Source organism: Diadema antillarum, unplaced genomic scaffold, assembly GCF_040938485.1.
Source record: "Diadema antillarum isolate AM-2024a unplaced genomic scaffold, OU_Dant_1.0 seq00000542_RagTag, whole genome shotgun sequence".
Lineage (NCBI taxonomy): Eukaryota > Metazoa > Echinodermata > Echinoidea > Diadematoida > Diadematidae > Diadema > Diadema antillarum.
In genome coordinates this window covers 101,614-125,145 of record NW_027271489.1, presented here as the reverse complement: position 1 = coordinate 125,145, position 23,532 = coordinate 101,614, and the positions used below count along the sequence as shown (strand labels likewise).

At 39.1% G+C, this 23,532-nt stretch overlaps 1 protein-coding gene across 1 annotated transcript in view; it reads right to left on the bottom strand.

The window, feature by feature from the left end:
• The window catches only part of LOC139734707 (agrin-like), a 50,460-nt gene that overhangs the window by 10,314 nt on the left and 16,614 nt on the right, over positions 1–23,532 (bottom strand). The window contains exons 12-23 of the mRNA XM_071645499.1: positions 18,853–19,014; positions 18,010–18,153; positions 16,975–17,226; positions 16,247–16,513; positions 12,659–12,808; positions 11,207–11,408; positions 8,703–8,729; positions 4,438–4,650; positions 3,708–3,937; positions 2,872–3,009; positions 1,491–1,725; positions 442–553 (exon numbers count right to left, since the gene is read on the bottom strand). Of these exons, the coding sequence (XP_071501600.1) occupies positions 442–553; positions 1,491–1,725; positions 2,872–3,009; positions 3,708–3,937; positions 4,438–4,650; positions 8,703–8,729; positions 11,207–11,408; positions 12,659–12,808; positions 16,247–16,513; positions 16,975–17,226; positions 18,010–18,153; positions 18,853–19,014 (2,132 nt within the window). The remainder of the gene's footprint in view (positions 1–441; positions 554–1,490; positions 1,726–2,871; positions 3,010–3,707; positions 3,938–4,437; positions 4,651–8,702; positions 8,730–11,206; positions 11,409–12,658; positions 12,809–16,246; positions 16,514–16,974; positions 17,227–18,009; positions 18,154–18,852; positions 19,015–23,532) is intronic.

Genomic DNA, 23,532 nt, shown 5'->3' with positions numbered 1-23,532 from the left:
GATCACTGCATGTTTGTTTTAATGTTCATTTACAACAATATTGCAATAAAAACAACTCCATGCAAGAATTTCATTAATTTGAATAAATATGTAGTACATGCTGCCTGCTATCAACCCACTGAGGACGAGTTCCGAGTAAACTCGGGCAGGTGTGTATGGGCGGTACGTGTTGTAGCAAAATCAAACCATCCTCAATGGCTGAAGGATTAGAACTTTTGGAGGATAGTTTCAGAACAAAAAAAAACAACAGAAAAAAAACCACACACACATGAAAAACATGAAGTTTAGAATCTATGTTCCAATAGAAAAAAAACAATCATCACTGTTCACTGCTGTTCTGCCACATCTGAGTCCACCTGTGAGTCTCATCAACATGTACAATCTCTTCTCAGTCAAGTCAAAGAAAAGTTGCACTGCCCAAAGAAGATGCTATGGCCTTACCTGTGATGATCCGGTCACTGCGGGGTTCTGGTTGATGGTCATCTCACCAGACTTTCCTCTGCGGCTGACCCGCACGACTTGCCACTCATTGAGTGGGATACGGTCCACACTCCTGTAAAAAGATTATTTTTTTTAAATGGAGAAAAATGGTCATATTGCCTTTAAAAAAAAAATTTCCTTGGGTCTGGTGCACAGTAGCACATAGCCCTCTGTCCTGTTCCTTCAGGTGATCATTCAGAAGCTTTCAGTTTAAAAGCAGTTTCGTTTAGATTTTTTTTCTCTTCAGGCATGGTGCAATTTTTAGAGTCTTCATGAACCTGTATTTGGCTCATGTGACTGCCAGGATTCTAGGAGCATCCTTTCATGGTGGAAAAGGCTCTGAGATGACACAAAGAAAATTTGACATCACTGTACAAGTTGTATTTTTTTTTTCTTCCGATGCCCCTCTTGCCCCATTTACATGTGTATCTGACAATGATGTGATAGCAGTAAAAGCAGGGTCCTCTGAATATGTTGTGTTAACACTGAAGATGCATTTGTTAAACCATATTATGTTACAACTCAACACTTTTACAATTGCAGACAGCACACACCAATACAAAAGCAAAGTTCTGGCAAGTGTATCCTTTCCCTAATCTTTCACTGACAAGATTCCAAAACTACAAACTTGATATATTTGTGAAGAACACTTGGCATATTCTGAACAACCATTATGAGGTTTGGGTTTGTTTCATTTTGTGCATGTGTCGATGAGGGAGCGACAGGTAGAGGAGACTATAGGCCTATAAAGTCCTTAACTGGTCACTGAGATAATAATTAGTCTCTTCATTCATTGAAGACTAGATTATTTGTCAAATTTTTCACAAGTTGGCCCTGTTCTCTTCATCCTACGTCAGATGTTCACCTGAATGTTTTTTCCTTAATTTCTGTCAATAAAATCATCAAATCAAATGCATCCAAATAACCATTTACATGATTATACCTGGGCAGCAATGAAACATATACACAAAGAGCCACAAAAACTGAATTATCAACACTGTTATATTCACCTGATGTTGGCGATGTTGGTTCCCAGGTCGAACCGGAACTCGAGGTAGCCGTCGCGCATGTTGAGTGAGATGAAGTCGCCGTTGCCGTTGTCCGCTTGGCCGATGTAGAAGATCACCCCATCTGGGGATGACGTCAGGAACTCCACGTCAAACAGTGACTCGGTTGCCATGCGGAGGGAGGGAAGCTCAATGAAGGAATTGCCGGTGAAGGCCGGAATGAAGATCTGGTTGATTTCTGTGTATAGATATATATGACAGAAAGAGAAAAAAAATGGTTTACATCTTTAAAAGACTAGAAAGAAGCAAACAAACTTTGCCATCAAATCACAATCTGAGAGGTTAGTGGTCAATTCACAGGTTGCATCACATTTTGAAGACACAACATGTTTATGCGTCTGACGGGGGGCTTTTTGTGAGGTATTTTCTCTTCCTTTTTCAAGATTGTATCATTCATGTACAAGAGATCCATGCAATGCACCACTGGGCAGCCTTGTTGATGGAGGACTTATTAAAAGAGAAATATATCCATGATCACTTTTCTTTTCAATCATTTTATCTTATGTGACTGAGAGAGAGAGATATTCAGTTTAGATGAAATTACAGAATATCTTGAAAGTGCAGTCACATTCAGTATTACACAAATTGATCAACAAACACAGAAAGAAAAGGAAAACAAAGACATGAGACTGCCAATGAAAACAGAGAGACATACATACAGACAGACAGACAGAGAGGCAGCTAATATACTCTCCCTTTTCACCTCCACACATATTCACTTGACCCTTGACCCCTGCATGGCAATCAGGCAAACTATGCTCATCGCACTTTTTCAACTACAGCATAAACATCTTGTGCTTATTATGACAGAACAGTTTCCTTTGAAAATAATCTCTTTGACAGGAAAGGATCTATGATTCTTGATATCAGGTCGATGTTGAATTGTGACAGAAGAATACATATAGAAGATGAAGAAAGTGCTTATTATCAAAGGTCTGCTCTGAAAACATTGCCATATATAAAGAGAGTCCGAACACTGGATACCATACCATGTCGTTACTCAGCGTATTACGCATTAGAGGGTTAGCGTGTATACTCAGAAGTCATAATAAAAACGAGCCAAATAAAGGCTAGATAACAATGGGCACTACCTATGAGCCTGGTTTGGGTGACCACATGGCTCTACAAAGGGCATAGGACCTTCTTGACCAATCACAGGCTTCAAAACTCATAAGCTGAAAAGCAAGTTGGCCAGACTTTCTTTATACGTATATGGCACTGTCTGAATAGACCCCAGGAGATACAGTAAACTATGCCGCCACCACGTTACGTATGAGGGAAAAACACAAACACTTTGATATGGACTGTGAACTCCGATCCTCACCATCATCGCAGAGCTCTCCCTGCCAGCCCTCAGGGCAGTCACAGCGGTAGCCACCCTCCGGTAGGGGGACGCAGGCTGAGCCCTGGTAGCACATGTTGCCCTCACACTGGTCCACCAGCACGTCCCCACACAACGGACCTGCAATGATAGGTAAAACGGAGGAAGCATGATTTCGATGTGAATACACTTTTCTTGGGGGTGTGCAAAATGGGCCTTTTTTCCCCACCTTTTGTTTACTCACTCAAACTTCCATGGTTTCATTGTCAAAATTGAGCAAATGAAAGTTGCTTATTATTTCTGAGATCCTTGATTCCCAATGCAGTTCAAATGGCTGACAGTAAGAAAAGCTTCTTTTGGGCTTACATGAAAACATTGCCGTTATACATGAAATTCTAACTTCAAAGAACAAGAAAAGTTTCTTTTCTGCTCACATGAAAACATTGACACTATACATGAAAGTCTAACTTCAAAGAACAAGAAAAGTTTCTTTTCTGCTCACATGAAAACATTGACACTATACATGAAATTCTAACTTTAAAAACCTACTTGTCCCCAGCGCTCAACTTTATACAACAAATTGAAACTGAGCCAGCAAAGATTACCTTGCTCCTCTACAGGACTTTTACACCTGTCCAAAATTCTCTTCACGTAGAAGAATCTAATCACATCTCATCAAGTAAACCATACAACTGTATCTCTGGCCTACTTTCTTCCTCTTTCTACACAGAAAGAAACAAAACAAAACACACACATGACCATGACAGCAAAGTGTAAAAAAAAATAAACATTATCAGACACACTGTCTGTTTATCCCCTATAATGATAAATGGACTCACCCAGGAAAGAATCCCGGCAGGTGCAGCGGAAGTTCTCCGCATTGAGGGCCTGGCAGGTTCCATTGTTGAGGCAGGGGTGTGACTGGCATGGGTTGTGGCCGCACTGCCCAACATTGGACCCATACTCTATGTCCCTGCTGTCCGAAGCCAGGTCCAGCTGCTTGCCGTTGACTTGCACAAAGCGGATGCATCCGACAAAGCCCTGGCTTGCCCCAACCAGCCTCAGCCCGCTGCCGGGAAAATAAAAGCACACTGATCTATTCAAATGGGGTTACTGCTTGGTTTTTAGTTTTCTGGAGTATCATTCGAATCATTAGAAAATACCTCAGCACACTTACAACTGTGGAATGGCTAAATAAAGCTTTACATTCACATTTTGGGTTCAAAGTTTGTTTGAACTCTCATCATACTTCTCATTGCAGTTCATCCTCTCACAGCGATTGTAGTTAGTAAAAGATCAAGGTAATTGGAGCTTATCAAAAATTGTAGGAATATGACACACCATATAATTATAATACTCACTTCTAAGCTTCTAATCTCACAAGCCAATTACATATGTAAGATTATGGTTACGGTATATGGTTCACTTCGTTTTGGTTCATTTTTGAGCACCCAAATGCAGCCTTATAGATTCAGAAACAAAGTCAAACATGCGGCATGGTCTATGCGATGTCAAAACAATCTCACAACATCAACATTACAATACAAACTGCTCTTCACATTCGCTTACACTTCTGCTGGGAGGGTGTGGCCTACGATCAGATCCCCTCCAAGGTTGAGGGCGCTAGACAGGCTACGGCTGGTGCCGGTGACAGAAGGCTCCCTGTCCACGCTGAGGGAGCCATCGCGCCTGTTACGGTACGCCCTCACGTGGTGCCACTCCAGCGGCTTGACAACAGATGGGCTGCGAATCACCGTGGCATCACCGACGCCCAAGTCAAATCTGAGAGATAAATGGCGGAGACTGAACATTACCCTGCATGGATTAATTTCTATGATGAACCACCATATTTACAGAAGAGCATGAAATGCTTCAGCATTAGGTTTGCTGCTTGCAATAATTTGCAAAAAGTGCTTGTCTGGCTGCATGCGCTCATCGCAAACTGCAAGGGATAAAAATTAATGAAGGCTGTGATGACCTTTGACCCAGCTAAAGGAGTTGGTTCAGCTAAGCAAATCCATCATTTCATCAAACATCAACTCAAAGATTTCATTGTCACCGTTTGTCTGCATTATCTATAAATTGAGTGCGATATGCAATCTACACTGTATTGCCCAACAAATGCCAATGAGATATGCAAGGGGAATTGAAGGAAGATTTGTCTCAATGATATCAAACTGTACACAAAATGTCTATTATTTGTGTACCTTAGCACAATTCTATGCGCAGGTATACAGCTGACGTAAGTTAGGAGTGACCACACTTTTGCTATTAAGAATGTCAGGTTAAAACTGACGAGCAGTTACAGCAATGAAATAAGATTACGAAGTGTTGAGATGTTTGAAGACTTCTTACAGGTTTAAAGTTTACATGGGAAAAAAAAAAATCAGGATCAGATGGTATGAAAAATAACTTGCAACTTTGCTTCTGAGGAAAAGTATTTTCACTTCAACATAATAATATGATAGTATAATATTACTAATCATTACTTCAGCTATGCATGAATAATTACTTTACGAAGCAATATTTAACTGCTAATGTTGTGATGGATAGCAATACATGCTGTTATACTTCAGTTATACAAAAAATCATAAGCATTTGATATTGGATGGCCATAGATATACACTATATAGCCATGCATGTTAGCTGAGCTGTTATCATGTACTAAATGTATGGATATTATTTATCATTGTTTACATGCTGTCTATAATGTCTGGTTTATTTACTCGTCAGTGCGCTGTGAAAATAGTAAATACATGGAATGCAGCACACTGTATCACAACATATAACATTAATCTGAGCAAGGGCACCTTGATGTGTGGGTTACATGTCATCATAATCATATTATATACTAATCATGTCTGAAAGTGTTAGTCTGATCTCTGATCTATTGAAAAATTAATCTCCGTGGCTCATGGCTATTCATGACATGAAGAAATGCAAAATATAGGCCTCTTTTGTTTTGATATTTCTGTCCAAATATTTTATAAACATGATTTGAGATATAATATTTTTATGCATTGATGAATTCAAGGACACAAGAGAAGCCAATGAACAAAGTGAAGTTGGTCTTTTAAATATTTATCTCCCCCCCCCCCATATTTTTTTTTTTTGGGGGGGGGGGGGCAGGAAGGGGGGGGGGGGAGAAGAGAACCATCGATATAAATTTATACATAAACACATAATCATGCTGAATGCATGTAACAAACGTGATATCATTATGAACATTATGCCAAGCTGAAGGAACAACAGAGTATATCTGTAATAACAGACTAGTTTTTTTTTTAAATCTCTTCATGAGGAGATATGGTGCTCGTTACAGAGAGAAAGAGAGGGAGAGAGAGATAGGGAGAGAAAGATAGGAAGAGAAATGGAGAGAAAGGGAGAGACAGAAGAGAAAGAGGGAGAGAGAAAGAGAGGGTGGATGTTTTATTTCATTACTTGCAATATGAAGAGTATAGTACAAAGTATGCTCCAGTAAAACACTTCAGTAAAGATTCGAATAGAGATGTATTATATCAGTATATTTGAATAAAAAGGCATATATTATGTTCCCAATAAAAAAGAGAGATTTACACAAATTCATAGATTGCCATTATCACACAATTGAACATGGGATATAATGATAAACATTTTTCTCTGTCCCTTTGCAATACATAAAGGAAAATTTGTTAGTGCATATATCCACACTTTTATTCCTCATTTCACTATCTGTGGTTTCATTTGAAGAGACAGACACATGGACAGACAAACAGAAGTGTCAAACACACGCACACACATACAGTGAGAATTAGTGGTAGAAGAAGTCACAGAACCCCGGCAAATTCACATAAAAAACCACCAACATACCTCAAATTAGCTGTTAATTCCCACTGAGAAATACATTGATTATTATACACAACTGTAATTACACAATTTTGATGTCTATTTACTGTAAAGAGCAATAAAACATTTGTTCTATAAGTTGCACTTCTATCATGAAAATATATGCACAGAAAGACGAAATGCTAACTTTGAATACATTCTTTGTATACTTCATCTTCAATTCACTTTCTCAATAGCCACCCCACCCCCCCCCCCCCCATTACAATTCACTTCATTCAGTAGTAACAGATAACAGAAACCATTACTACCTGCATAGAGGTATACTTTTGTAGCCTGTAGTAAACAGAAGTAAATGGTGGTAAATATCAGGAGAAAGTAGTGCATATTACTTTGTTGTAAAAAAAGGTTTACTTTTTCAGAATGTATGCAATTCATTTCAAATACAATGCAACATTATGGGACTACTTTCTGATTTGGCAATGAGATATATAAAGTTGGTTCTTTGCACAAGAATTATAATTTTTGGCATAATGTGGGTTAGGGTTGTAGTAATAGTCAAGAAGTTAAGTTCTCGTGTTATAATCATGGCTTAAAAGTTCTGATCAGTTTCATGAAAATGAAGGTATTATAGTTTTCTTCATAAATCATATCGTTCTGTAGAATTGATCAGTTGTTCAGAAAACTAATTTGTTTTAATTATGATTAACTTAAATATGGAGTTTTAAAATCTTGATTGATCCACATATACACATATCATTGGACTTGTCTATGATGAAAGAAGTTCATCAGCAAAATGCACTTCAGGATATTCAGTACTTCCGTAAATTTGTAGATGTCAATTTTACAATGTATGTAATGAAATGGTAAACACATCTTCACAGCCACTTAGTTCTACAGAAATGACATCAGGTCTAAAGATAGAATGCATTAAAATGATTCTGTTATGAAAGGCAGATTAATTTGTTAGCACAAATGTACAATTATTCATTAGAAAGTGAACGATTCTCTAAAATGTGGCGATTGAACTAAAATGATAAAGAGTACATGCATGGTTTATTTCTACGGACAATTTTAATAGCAGATCATAAAATTAAAGTCAAGTCATGCTGAAACTGTGAAAATCTATCGAATTATATAATTCTGCTTCTCAGTCTAAATGTCTAAATGGCGGAATAAAGTTGACTTTCTCAGTTGAAGCAGCAACCTGAGACAGGAGACTATAGAGGTAGACCAATGGCGATGAGATTGCAAATATGTAAAACTTTTTTAACATAGGCGATGCTGTACAATTGGGCTGCCTGCTCTTTACATCACATATCAAAATTTTTGCCTTCAATTTAATACTACACATACAACAGGGAAAGAAAGGGAACATATGGTCACTCTTTCTATTAAAGTTAATAGAAATACATGTGAAGGCATGACAAATAAAACCGAATCAACAATAACCCTCTTTCTCATTATGCTGCATATGATAAGATGAATAAATCTAAATAATGCTCGTTATATTTGCATTGCAGTTATGCAAGAGGATTTGTAATTAATTAGCATCGTGCTATGTATAATATTCACAAATTTTCATGCTTTGCCACACACTAGATAAGTAAAGTTTCTTTGCGAAAAAAAAAAGGAATGGAAAAGAAAATAAATACAGCGAAAGAAATAAAAACATTGTGAGCTGGCACAGACATAAATTAATTGCATAATTGACAGCAAAAATATGTGTATCTCATCACATGACAGTTTGTGGAAATGTATGAGGGATTACGGAAATGAAAGACATCGAGATGAAAGACTAAAGAATTGAAGCAAAAATTAACAATCTATATAGGGCAGAATATTTGGCCAGAATAGGGAGCAGGGACACATTCAAAAAAACCACCAATATCTGATTAATTGGTGGTCGATGCTAGTGGGAAAAAATAGAAGATTTGTTCTTGTTATTTCATTCCCCAGCACGCTCAAATGTGAATACAGATAAAACAAGGGGCCACGAGACGTCGACTCACCCATTGGATTGTTCGTTGGAAAGAAACCTGAATCAAGGAGAAATACAAAGAGGACGAACCGCATGTTGGGAAGAACTGAATTCGGACATTCGAGGTTCTTTAATACTCAGCAACTAATGCATCATCAGCTAATAAGAATCTTGTCCATGTTAGGGCTAGGAGCAAGCAAATGGTTGCAAGCTTTACTTTTTCAATCATAGTGGCCCTAGCACCAAATATATAAGGTTGATAAAGTTGTATTGGGTATCTCCCTAATAATAGTTTTGAGCCAAAAGAACTTCACCACCATTTTTAAGGGTCTACCTTGCATTCCAGTCTTTGAAATGAATGCAATGTTTGTGCACAAGTACTTTTTTTGTGAGTATTCAACTGATGATACAATTTGGACCAATATGCTGACTCCAAATGGCACTGCACAAGATACACACAAAATGGTACTTCAAATGTTAGCTTCCTTTAATAGATTGAAAGACATAGAGCCCTAAACAGGGAGTGCTGCATATAAAAAAGAAAATTTGAGCTGGACTTTGACCATTAATCACTACTACACTGGGCAGGTGTGAAGGTGAGAGATAAATTTATAATTTTCTTTTTATCATTTGAATACTCTTAACCATTAAATTCCATTATTCACCTAATCATTGTTATTCTATTTGAATCATGCTCTAACATATTACATCAGAATTAGGTATTTATAGAAAATGTAAAAGAATCTGCCCCTTTCTGATCTTCTTTGTATTTTGATGAAAATACCTTTCAAATATGATTAAAATGACATTAAATATTATCAAAAGTCACTCAATTCTTAGGCTGCACTGTCAAAAAAGGCTTAAGTTAAAAGAGTCTACAATATTTTCCTTTCAGGAAACTGTGCACTGCACGGGCTCACTCTTGTTGGAATGTCAAAATTATCTTCTAAACGACTGTTATATTTCTTATCTTTTATTGGTGGCACACTGTGATTGTTTCATCAAAGCAAAAATGATTTATGTAGATTTAGCAGGGGAAAAGTCTTACACTACCACTACCTGACGTTTGATATTTTAGTTTGCTTGCCGAGAGGTGAAAGTACTAATCAGCTCTTTAATTCTAATTGCTGTCAATTCTGGTTGGTCCGTCTAGTAGTGTAAAAAATGAGTTTGTCACTAGAAAAGCATAGCAAGGAAATTATGCATGTAGTGTGTTTGGTTACATTATCAGCAAAATGCTACAAAAGAGGGGATTAAAAAAAACAAAACTAAAGAAGATTATGTAAAAGCAGCTTCAGAAGAAAATAAAAGTTAACATTTACTCTCACAACAGACCAAATGTACATGAACAGACAATTCAGAAAATAAGACAAGAGACGAAACCAGCTGTTTGAAAGATCTTGATCTGAACAAGATAGATCCACCATCACTCAAACACAAAGACACAGAGACAAATATTTACAAATGTACACTAAAAACATACACACACATAATGTATACATAAAATGTATTATGAATGTATCAAACACTCAAGTAGATTTGCATACATATAAACGCACATATACTGTACAGGCACATGTCCTCGGAAAACAGAGTATATACAGAACACACATACACACACACAAACACACATACAAACATACACTTGAAACAAAACAGAAACATTGTGCCATAGATTACACTGAGTTTACATTGAATATTACAAGAAATTTCAACATGAAGTGGCAGCTTTAAAATCCATTTCCAATTGTGAACTGCCGCTGAAAGTAAGAGCTATTTTAAGCATTGCTTTCACATCAAAAACAAAATTCATACACCTGTAATAATTCTAAGCAGAAAGGCTTTTGAAAAGATGTAATAATTGCAAAATCGGTTGAGGTAAAAATAATTGTGTATGTCATGGGCTGCACATATTTGTTACTGGGATATAACAAAAAAAAATATCTTTGTTACACTGCACACAATATTATGAAACAAAAATCTTATATGAAAACTGCATGCCATAACATATTCTCTTAAAAGAGGACTTAATCCATTGAAGAACCACACTCATCACTCTACTCATGCCGGTCATGCTAAATACTCAATTGAAAAGAAATTCTTCACTTTCCTAATAAACATCAACTAATAATTGCCACAAAGACATTAGTTTAGAAACATACAGGATTCTTTTACACAACTTTACCTCATCTAATTCTGATTTGCTGTAATTGATATTCAACCTTTAAAAAAAAAAAAAACTATTTTATTACTACCATTACAGTTCTCTTGTTTCCATCGTAAATTTGAACAGTGATCCTTCTAGATGACCAGGAAACTCGCACAAGCTTGCCTAACACAGCACCAATTCAGGCATGCAGTCAATCTCATCACCCAGCAAAAACACACAAACTCAATAGTTTTATTTCCACTATATGTCTTGAGAAAAATGAGCCCAAAGTTGACATACACACATAAAAATCCTCACTCACTCATGGGTACGTCAATTCTAAACTTTTACAGATTCTCGCACGCTTCCTTCGTAACAGTTCTCACCTGAACTCCACGTGGTTATCAACGATGGCGAGCGAGATGAAATCGCCCACACCCTCCTCGTTCTGCGCCTCGTAGAGGAGCACGCCCTCGCTGGCGTTGGACTGAAACTCCACAATGATCTCGACCTCTAAGAATGCATCGTCCATGGGAGCGAAGGCCAGGTAGGAGTCGCCGGCGAATGACGGCGTGTCAAATGTGACGGCTGCACGGAAGTAGAAATGGGAGGGAGAATACTATGAATGCAGGGATTTCAACCTTGTCAACAGCAGTGCAGTATTTTGAGAGCTGCACTGAAAAAAGAACAAATTTGTTTATTGAATCAAATGTCAAAGTCAGAACATGTCTATATTCTAATGAGAGAGGCCGTCTGAGTGTTTCTGTGATAAGGCTTGTCATTTGATTTTAACAGACAGAGCAAATTTCCTTGGAAAGATCAGATTCTTGAAAATACATGTACAGGTGTACTGTATATCACACAAGGTGAAACAAACATATGATGCAGGCATGCATGGATTTATGGCATCACACTGACCTAAATAGCCTTGGCAGGGGTGCCAAACTTGCACATAGCATTGTAATATTTATTCTGAGGGCTGAAAAAAGGCCTAGTTCTGGCGAAAAATTGTTTTGTTATTGTTAATACTGTTTCTTTAAATCAATGATACTTCCGCCAAATTGTTGTCATGGCAACTGATTAACAAAGTGTCCATCATCAACCTAAGTACACACCAATCATTCAGTGTTTGGAGTGCATGCCATTATAAAAATCATAGGCATACATACTTACTACGGTGGGATTTGAACCCATGACCTCGATCCTGATTGCTGGACAGGCATCCTATCCACTAGACTACTGAACTTGGGTCCCACAGCCAGTGATAACTCTGATCCTTCATGCACAGCTCGACACTAACTTAATTCAGTCTGGTGGACTGTTCGGTCAACTAAAATCTCAATTTTGGTGGCTCAAAAAAGATATGTACAGTGTGTAGCAGCCTGAAATAAAAGCTAGAGTAACAATCCGTCATGAATCTTCTAGTTGCCTGATCAGGCCACCAAAAGATGAAATTGGTGGCCAAACATTAACTTTTAGTGGCCCCGGGCCACTGGGCTACCACTAATATCGAGCCCTAGCTGGCAGTGAGTATTGCATAATCTATCTATTCATATCTACATTGTATATGCTTAAAATTAAGTACAGTATTGTAAAAGTGGATATTTTCGCATGAGTAATTTTTTTGCGCTCGGCCGGGTAAGATGGATTTCGCGCATTTTTAATTCTGCGGAATCAGGAGATTAACTACTGGAACATTTGTCATGCAAAAATATTCATGTGCTTTTCTATTCGCGCTATCTGGTTGCGAAAAATGTGCGAAAATTTCCACTTTTACAGTATTGTGTATACACTAAGGATTAATATTAGTACAACTGTATAGCCATATTTTGACTCACTCTCTCGGCAAACCGGTCCTCCCTTGCCCAGCGGACAGAGACAGGTGAATCCCGGGGCGACCTCGTCGTTCTGACACGTACCACCATGCATGCACGGGGAGCTGTCGCATCCCATCACCACCATCACGGTTGGTGTGGGCATCACCGAATCTGACATAGAATGGGGGGGGGGGGGCACATGGATGATGACATTGGCATATTTCAGACACAGAAAGACATCTTTACGAAGGTATTACATATTACACTTTGAATCACTGAATATACATTGTATTACAGAATTCCATGCTTCTCGCAATTCAACTTTCGATATGGGCAGTTACTACAGCAGCAGGTTGCAACAATCAATCAGCCAATCAGGTATCAGCTGCGCAACAGTTCCGTTACCATGGTAACTGTAATTTCTGTCACAAAAAGTAGCGGCAAACCCCTTAAAAGAAAAACATGTTATATTGTAGTTTAATCAGCAGTTTTCAACTGAAAACATGGCTTAGGCTGCAGAGCATTGCAAACTGAACAGCTACTGTCAAATAAATGCATATAAATAATACAATTACAGATTTTGAAAGAAGAAGTTCACACACGGTTCAAAATGGTCCAATTTAACAAAACATAAATTCTGATTAACTCAGAGCTTAAATTCCATCTGAATATTCCCTAACCCTAACACAATTAACTGTGTCCATACATGTACATGTATCATGATGTAAAACCTAAACAATAAAAAACCTTGACTTAATACATTTGACATCAAATAAAAATTAGCCTGACACAAAGAGAAGAAGGAAAAAATGTGCAATCAAAAGTTGTCCACGGCCAGCCAGCAAATAAATATGCCTGCAAGTTTATGCATGGAAGGATGAATATGCTTTGCAGGAGGGAAATAAATTATTTTGCTGTGATGCAATTTTGAACAGTAGTTTTAATAGCACTTTTTGTATGATGTTATATGTCACTTTTGAAGAAAAACATGACATATTAGTGATTCTATAATTCTTTCCTCACTCAAATCAATCCCAGGGCAGCTGTGAAAGAGGAAAGTATATATATATATTATATATATATTATATATATATATATATATATATATATATATATATATATATATATATATATACTTTATTTTACTGTGATGCAATGAGTTTCTGTAGTTTCTTAAATTTGGGGGGACGATGGTATTAGCCACTTTTGAATGGAAACCGACATGAGTCTATTAGTGATTCCAAATTTCTTTTCTCACTCAAATAAAACCCAGGGTTGTCAGTATTCCAACATGCAAAATAAGTAGATTCCATCTCAATAGGCTTGAATAATTTCCGGAGATGTTTATATTATCCTACTGGGATGTGAAGACACATTTAAGTTTTCAGGAAGTGTCTTGCAGAATCAGGGAGCCACAGTGACTCTACCTTCCTTCATAAAAACTGAAAATTTGTGATGATTTTTAAAAGCCATGCAGCATGAATGCATCTTTTGATGTCTTTTAAAAAATAAAAAATGGGGGAAAAAAATACCCCCAAAATGGACTGAATTAATGTCAATATGCATTGCTCTTTCACAACACTCCATTAAATATGTGGGAAATTAAAATGAGTAACCAAACAAAGAAAAATGTCTCATCAATATTAATTTTGTGCACTGGTAAGTATGAAATTGCAGTATATATATCAAGGTACAGCAAACTGAACCATTTGTGTTTCATTTAATATTGGGCTCCGTGAAATGGACCGAATTAGTTGACTCTCATGACAAAAAAACAGTGAAATGATATGAGCCCGTGTTGTGCAAATAAATGTTACAAAAAATAAAAAAAGGAGAAGAAAACATATATGTTGTGATCAGTAAATTATGGCACGCCAAATTAATAATAACGATGACAATGATTACTGAAATAACTTAAATGACAAGTTATAAAACATAATTCTCTTAAATTAGGTGAAAAATTTCAAACCATTGCATTTCATGCAAGAATACAACAAGCATTTCACATACTCACTCGGGGAGGCACTTTGAAAACCAAACCTACTTTGAGCGTTTCTATGAAATTTCAAAATGCTATAGAGATGAGAGCATGAATAATTAATGCATCTTTTGTGATTATGCGTGTCAGCAAACCATCTTCAGTTATATCTGCCAGCAATGCATCAGAAGTAATTGAGTAAACTATAATAAACAGTGAATGCAGCCATGTTGAATAGGGTTTCATTCTTTTGTTTTTGGCTTAAATGGCCAAATGGCTCATTTCTGTGAGCTTGTTGTTAAAAGTTGTGTTAGCGATTGGGAGATTATGCCTGGTGTTAGCCAGAACTGTTCCATCCATTTTCTCTTTTTTTTTTAAACATGATACCTCATGCAACGAGATCTCACACAACAATCGTAGCACATCAAAGGTAGTACGATATTTCATTCTTGCTTGCAAAATGAATAATCAAAAGAACACAAAAAAGGATCGAACTAAATATTGAAGCTCATTAAAACCTGATAACCTTTACAGTGAGAATCAGCTTTACTAGCTGTTCTAAACAGTACATATAGTGAAGATTGCAAGTAGATTTGAAATTCCATCAAGGGGAATTTGCTTTGTAGAATCCCTATAAAAAGACAGCATTTACATCATTCAAGCTCAATTCTTGAAAGATGTGAAAGAACTCCTTTCTATTTGACAAGAAGGTTGATGTCCTCAAGAAAAAAAAAAGCGGAAGATACACTTGCATGGAATTGAAAAATGCATAGGAAAATGCTGCAAGAAAAAGAAAATGCCACCAAAATGCAACATCAAAAATGCATGCAGTTGAAAATCTGCATATTGTAAGTAAAGAAACAGATTTCTAAAAACCTGAAGATGTCACTCCTCAGCTGCAAAATCTATCTGCAGAACACAAATCCAAATCTATTTTGAAACATATATACGATTTAAGCAAGATGTCTGCATCTGCAATTACTTTATACAAATTTACCTGATTTGCCTGATAAAATCAGTTGATCACAAAAATGTAATTTCCATCATGGTGCAATAAAAATTGATGATACACCACTTATTTCAAAAATTTGATCCACTGGTGGAAGCTGCAACAATACTTTGTCTCCTCTTGTGAGTCATGATTACATGGGAGAGCCATAGTGGCATGGAATGAGCATTTATTGTGTGAGGAACACTTCATCTCTTTTACATAAATCATTTTAAAAGATATGACACGAATATTACACTCATATCATTTCTAGATTTTGTAATGCAAATATTGGAAAATTTGGTGCAACCAATTGCGTATTCATCCAGAAGGAATAAAAAATAGTCTGATGTATAATCTATCGCAAATCTACTTTCCACATTTACTGCTGAAAGGAGAATTGAACGATCAATTATTGACAAAAAAAAAACTCCCAAAATTGTTTCCAAATAGAGTTGATATTTCATTTTTCATTGCCTACAATAGTACCAATTTAAGACTTTTACATACAATCTAAAGATGAAATGATAAAGATGAAACAAAATGACATTGCATAATACAAAACTGCAACATAAGTAAAATGCAAAATATGACGTGCAATAATAATGGAAAAATAAAAATGTGGTATTAAGGTCATGCACACCTGTTGTTAAAGCGGCAGAAACAAAGGGTGTGACTGAAACAGTGGTAGGGGCTTTAGATGAAGGCACCACTGCAGCTGTGGTTAGGGCTGCGGTTACATGGGCAGCAGTGGTTACGCCGGAACTCTGGTCCCCGGCCAAGGTACCTGCTTCGGCGCCGGGGCAACCGGCCAAGTCGGGCCCCTGGGCGATGGTGATGCCGTCGGAGCAGCATCCGTGTTGGGTGAGTTCACAGCCTGATGCGGGGGTGGGCGGGAGGGGAATGACAGCTGGAGGGGCAAAGAAGGAAAAGAAGGAGAATTTCGGGGTTGAGAACAGAATGATAATTGTGACCCTAGCATGAAAAAACCCCAAAAAACTCAGCAAAATAATGATTACTACCGGTAGTTCATGTAAGACTCTGATAGAAGAGATTCATGGCATTGAAATGAAAAGTTTGAATGAAAAACAAATGAATGCCAGTTTCACAATTAAGTTCATCATCAAATAGACAAAAATTAAATCTTTTCAATGATAATGAACTTGTCACATAACACAAAATATTTTTCTATGTATCATTAAAATCATCACATATATTCCTTGTTATTCAGCAGCTTTAATCTCACACAGCTTTCAAAAGAAAAGACAATTTCACATATCCCAAATGCTACTTTGATGCAATAAAGCTTTCATGTAATCCCCCCCCAAAAAAAAAATTTTTGTCATTGATCGTTGCGAGGACAAAACTCACTCTCGCATCTGCCGTCGTTCTGCACGCGGATGTCCTTTCCCTCGCGGCATGCGTAGACCTCCAGCTGGCAGCGGCTGGCGTACGTCACGCTGTCATCGCCACACACCTGGCTCGGCTCCGTGGGGCAGGACGAGGTCTCCGGACACACGCAGGTGGCGTTCCCGCCTTCCACCGTCGCCTCCTGGCAGCGGGCGTAGTGCTGGCAAGTCACGTTCGTGCAGGTGAGGCCGCTGACCTGTACTTGCTCTTCCTCTGTGCAGTGGCAAATCAAAATCATTTGTTACAAAAACTTTGGTCTATTGTGTGTCATCCACACACGATACGCCATTTAATTCTTTCACATAAAAAAAAACAGAAATTACCGCCTGCAAGAAACTTTCGCAAAGTTTAGGAGGAGCCAAGATTTGCTAAAGTAAAATTCTCATGAAAGTGTTGGTCTATATAATGTATGAATGCCAGTGTCAATTCACAAAAGTGTTGTGCTGCGAAAAACGCCGTTAGCTCCAGTTTGTAGAAAGTTTTATGCGGCGAATGTTTCTGGTTTTACAGAATTAACACTTGGAGTTTGAAGGAGAATTTAGGCCAAACATGTCATGTGTTGATTTAATTTTAGTAAATGTATAAATATTATAACACTTCATTGAAGTTTGAGGACAATGCATTCAAAAGTTATGAATTTTTACAGTTTTGGTTAAACCCATGCACCAACAAAGTTTTATAAAAAATTAGGCTACAACAGTCCTAGGTGTAACAGGCAAACAACATGAAGAGCATATGAAGAGAATGTTCTCACTAAATGTTTGACCATTCATTACCTGTTTGGCCCTTGAATATTGCTTGGTTAAGCTTTGGCCTGGTTTTCAATTCAATACTTCTCACCCTACTGTTGCTGTTGTTTTTTTTCATTGAATATACTTGCAGGTTATTTGTATTCCCAATAGGTCCATATTTCCCCTTATTACTACTCTCGCCCTGCATCCAAATGGACATACCGATACCCCACGTGGTCCATCTCATCCTGACCGACACACTCACCAGTCATGCATCCAGTGGGTGTCATCACCATGCCTTCACGACAGGTGTTGCACTTCAGCCCAGACACGCCCTTCTTGCAGGTGCAGGCTCCAAACGTCTGGTCACAGTCGTCCCTTCGTGAACCATACGGTGAGCAACTGCAGGCTGGTATTGTTTAAGAAGTGAAAAATAATTGATTATGTCAACTTTATGGTAAAATATTAGTCTAAAGAGCAGGGGCAAAGTGTAGATCTCTTTGTAAGTTTGTCATGTCCAAAAATTGAAGTCATATCTCTTCTTTCCCATAGTCGCAGAGGGTCTAAAAAATTTGTCCTATGCTCAGCTTTTAATTGCAGCAAGCTTGAAGCATATTACCCATACGTAGTCTTCGAGGTGATTGTTCATTTTCAGAATCTCCTGTCACATAGAACTCTGTGCAACAGCTGTAACTTGCTTCACCCATGGTTACCATGCAAGTAGCAAGACAACTATCAATCAACTGTAAGCATTTCAGCCACTGCTATGATGGCTACAATACATGCACTTCTTTTTTCTTTTTAATTGCTGCATAATTCTCATAAAAGCTACCATCATTTTTCGCCATTATTTTGCTAATTTAGAAGACTCTCGATGCAACTTAGATTGAAAACAGATGTAAGTGTATATGAGCTTTTTCATTGAAAAACTGCGAAACATGAAAGAGAATTTCATATCAAAGGATGTTGGTGCAAATTTGTGAAAATTTCATGCCATGAATATTTCTTGTTTTACAGCAGACCCCACCCCTTCCCTCCCAAGCACACACACACATTCATCAGCTTTGCATACACAAGCTCCAAGATGGGAAAGAGAGTTTGTACTCACGCTTGCAACCCGGATCATTGCTCGACAGCCCCAGGAAGTGGTAGAAGCCCGGCTCGCACCTGTCGCACTTCTTGCCCCCCACGCCCGGTTTGCAGGGGCACTGCTGGGAGACCGGCTCGCAGAAGAGGGAGTAGGAGCCCAAAGGATGACAGTCACATACACCTTGGGGGTGAAAGAAGATAGAAGCATGGATAAGTCTCGGCGACAACAGAGCACTCACAATTTCGTGTTATGTCATGCAGCTTTGCGCCATTATGATTATAATTATAGTTAGGTTGGATCAAGTGGCGTTCCATACTCTGATCGGTTTCCATGTGTTGTGCGTGCAACGTGTTACACCCGACGTGTGTACCTGTACCGTACCGCTGACTCGGTCATGGCCAATAAACTCTTGAATATCATATACCAAGATCGTCTGATGTTTCTCCTTATTTACTGGCGTGGTGACAGCGCTGATTCGAATCCATGAATTCATCAATAGACGCTACCAGGATCCTAGATTAAGGTGAATCAAGCCCAATCAATAGGGGTCAGACGCTCACCAAATAATTTGGTGTGACAATCGAGGTTAAAGACACTAGAGTTCGAGTTTATTGAGTTGCCGCAGCTCTACGCACTGCAATGCCCGCAGCATCGTCGACGCAGCGATGCGCGGCTGTGGCCGAGCCCACTCGTAGCGGCACGGCATCCGAGCGCGAGCGGCGTTGGGCTGCTGCCTCCGCGAAGCCGGAGGTGGAGAAAGCCCAACCCTGGCGCCCGGTTGGCAATGCCGCTTCAGACTTCGAAGCGACACGCAAGCCTGACGATAAGGTCCCTCATTTCCCTGCTACCCTTCGGGGAGGTTATGAAGAGATTTTACAGGTTGAATTGCATTCTGGTTCTCCCATTAATTTGGTGAGTGAATCGGCTGCTGAAGCGTGTGGTTTGGATATCGTCGTTGACGATTTTGGTTATGACGACTACATTGATTGTGATGAATCGTTTACCCTCCCATCATGCATTGTAGGTCTCACTTCTTTCCGACTGGTCCACAGTGCTAGTGGTTATGAGATGTGGTTTGACGGCTTTGTGGTTGAGGATGGGTATATGAATGCTGCAGTCGCAGCAGGTGCTCCATTCATGGAACACAACGATTTGTCCATTAGACCCTTGAAACACGAGATCATGTTTGGGGACGAGGTTGTGTTCACATACACTGATTCAATGGTAACCGTAGGTTGTGTTGATATGCCTGTGCACACAGCGACGAGTGATGATGTCCATGTAGTGAAGACAGAGACAGAGTGCGAGTGTGTATGCGAGCCTACATCTGAACATACAGTTTATGGGCAATGTGATATCCCTGTGCAGATTAATAAGACTGCAACAAGTGCTGGTGCATGTGAGTATGAGCGTTCACATGTGCCTGAGTCGATCGAGTCTGAACATGACAGCGCTCAAATTAGTGCTATGTCTGTCCAGCAGTGCGAAGAGAATGAGACACATAAGGAGTTTGTTGGGGATCAGCCTGATGGTAGTTGTGGGTGGTTTCTCGAGAGTAAGATGGAGAAAGAAGGCGACACTGGTGGTCAGTCTGAAGTATGTCAGTCTGCTAGGCGTGAGTGCTTTCCCGAGAATGAGAGGGAAAATGAATGTGGTATTAGTGCGTATCTAGTGCGTGACAGTCTTAGCGTTGACCATGCTGATAAGGATGATTGGTTGGATGATTTTCTGGTTACACATACGAGCAAGTCCTCTGGTAATTTGGCCACTTCATGTATTGGATCTGAGGTTGACCGTCCCACTGTTACTCCTGTCACTGAGCCCAGCTCTGCTTTTCCCTGTACCGAGGTCAGTAGTGTTGCCATGGTTACTGAGCATAGCTCTGAGTGTGACTCCTGTGGAACTGGTGCTGCTCCCTCTTCTAGTGAACATAGCATGGGCTCCCTAGTCTCCATAGATAGCTCTAGGTCCTCTTTAGATGAGTGTACACACACTACATGTAAATCCCCAGTCATTGATCCCACTTGTGATACTTCTATCACTGAGCCTAGCTCTGATCCCCCTGCATGTACAGATTGTAGTTCTGGTACCCCTGTGATCATTGCTGAGTCTCGCTCTAGGAATCCCATAGGATATACGCTGATGGGACTCCACCCATCTCCTGAGAGTGCAAGTCTTGCCACTGTTGGTAAGACATTTCCCGCCTTGTATCCCAGGAACGCCACCCCTCCTGATGATCATCAGAAGTGGCCCATCATCAGCTCTGATGGAGAGACGCCAGGTGTTCCCCACAACAGTGCTGGTGTGGCTGTCTCGCCTCCGCTACATCACAACACCAATCTCGACATGGCAGCATTTAGCTACCAGTGTCGGTCTGCCTTTGACCGGAGTGACCAGCTGTCCGCCCTGGTTGTTGCTGGAGAGCCTCGCGATCCTGTCCATCAGCTGGATTGCTGTACTCCATCGCCAGACGTGTGTCCACCAACCAGTCCGACTGCGGTTTCTGTCCTCGCTGCTGACCAGTCACGAACCCCCAATGCCGATGATGACACCCTGGGCCTCCACCTGTCCTTGGATAGTGCTGGCCCTGCCTGCTTTGACGCTAGCCCAACCTGGAGTTCATCCCCCTGGACCTTTGGCCACACCACCGGCCTTCAATCCCTGTTGAAGGAGGTCCTTCCCTTGGCCCCCTTGATGGTGCTCTGCATCTTACCAGCTGGATGATGACCACCAAGAGCGATCCTGTTCACCAAGCTCCTACCAGTGACATCACCGACTGGTTAACCACGAACGTCAGCTGCTCCCCTGTGCCTTGGATCGCGCATCCCCCAGCACCCCCAGCCTTTACTGGCCTCGCAGTGTCGTCCCACCCTCCCTTGTCCCCAGTAACTCCAGGTTGAAGGACTTAATTAGGGTATCTCATCCCTGTATCATGTTCTACTGCTTTAAGCAGTGTAGAATTATTCTGTCAGTAGTTTTGTTTTTGACTTTCCCTTACACAGTTATTAGTAGACATAATTTCCTACGGTAGATTATTACTTCATATCCTCTACATTGCAGGATATTTTGTTTCTCCAAGTTTCTAACAAAGGTTATGTTATATTGTATTCATTTTTGTCACGTGTGTGCCCCCTTTTTTTTCACAAAATCTTTGACTCTTCCCTTTTAAAAGGATAAAGGGAATATGTCAAATTACATTTTTTTTGTTAGCTCCTTACAGCATATTTAATGTCTGTATGTATTATATTGAAGAGTCTGATACTTCCCATCTGTATTTCCATACTTACCTGAGTGTCAAGTCCACAGGGAGTATTTGTCCTTCAGATGTGACGTACAGCTATAGTGTTTTGTTTTCCACACGGGACTGCACATTCTCCAATTTGTATTGTGTGATGAAGTATTTCATGTGCTGGTTATTTGATATGTACTAGGTTACCTATTGGTCCTCACTGCTGGTTAATTCACATTGTGATGTCAGTTGTGTTATTTCTGGAGTAAAATGCCTAAAAGGTTGTATACCAGCTTCTCCTATGGTGGCGTCTGTACATAGTGAATTTTCATACATCTCGCACATTTTTTATATACAGTGTAAGTTGGAAGTTCAGTTGTATCATCTCTAGGCACTGTTGTCATATTTCATGCCAGATGATTGCCTTTTATATCAGTCATTCATTTTCATGATATTATAAACATATTTGATGTAGATGTATTTCTATTTCGCTTACGAACACAAGATATTCTGTGGGGCAGGTACATGTACCCATTCTCCAGACCTGACCCGCTGTCCACCTTTTGTAGTATCCTATTCGGATATCTGTAACATACTGTTTCATGAATGTGAATACAGTACATGTCATTTTTGGTATATTATAACAGTTTGTTTGTACATTCGTACTTCAGGACAATTTTTATATCTAGATAGATTTCATACTTGATAGCCAGTATTGGTAGATATTGGATAGTGTTTTTCCTCTTTTTTTTTGTGTGGGCATCTGTACTAAATACATTGTATGGTTATACTGTGTACAGTGTATTTATTGTTCATTGTAATCTTGGGCAACTGCAGGTTTGTTTGTTTTTTCACACTTCTCCCGTCTACACACATACATGTATATGTGTGTGGCTCCTTTTTCAGTATTTTACATCCGGTATAAGTAATCGTTGTTAAGATGATATTATTAATTTTTGGCTGTGATATCAATATTTGTACACATTATTTTCTTTTTTTGCAAGGCTGATTCATTGGATGTGTTTGGCTTAAGGAGTAAAGAGGAAGTGAGGTATGACGTAAGTGTTTCTGAGTATTTTTGATAGGGGTACGTATTGAGGTACACTATAATCATGTATGTAGGTACAGTTTGTAGTTGTATGTACTCTCATTGCTTGCTGTGTACAGTCCCGTACATAACATTTTGTGATTGATTTTACTCTGTCAAAGTTTGGAGTTTAGTGTAACTTATTTATGAGTTACTGTGTGTGCTCAAGCAGTTATAGATGTGTTAAGCAGTTTGATGGTGGTAAAGAGTGTTTTGATTAATGGAGGTGTTTTAATCAAAGTAGTTTCAGCATGATAATTGTTTTTGGAGTGATGTTTTGTTCACTCGCTGTGTAAGTAAGATAGGCCTGATTATATGTGTTTGTGATAGTGTAGTTACCTGGTATGTACTATTTGCATAATCAATCTAAATTGTTCTGATG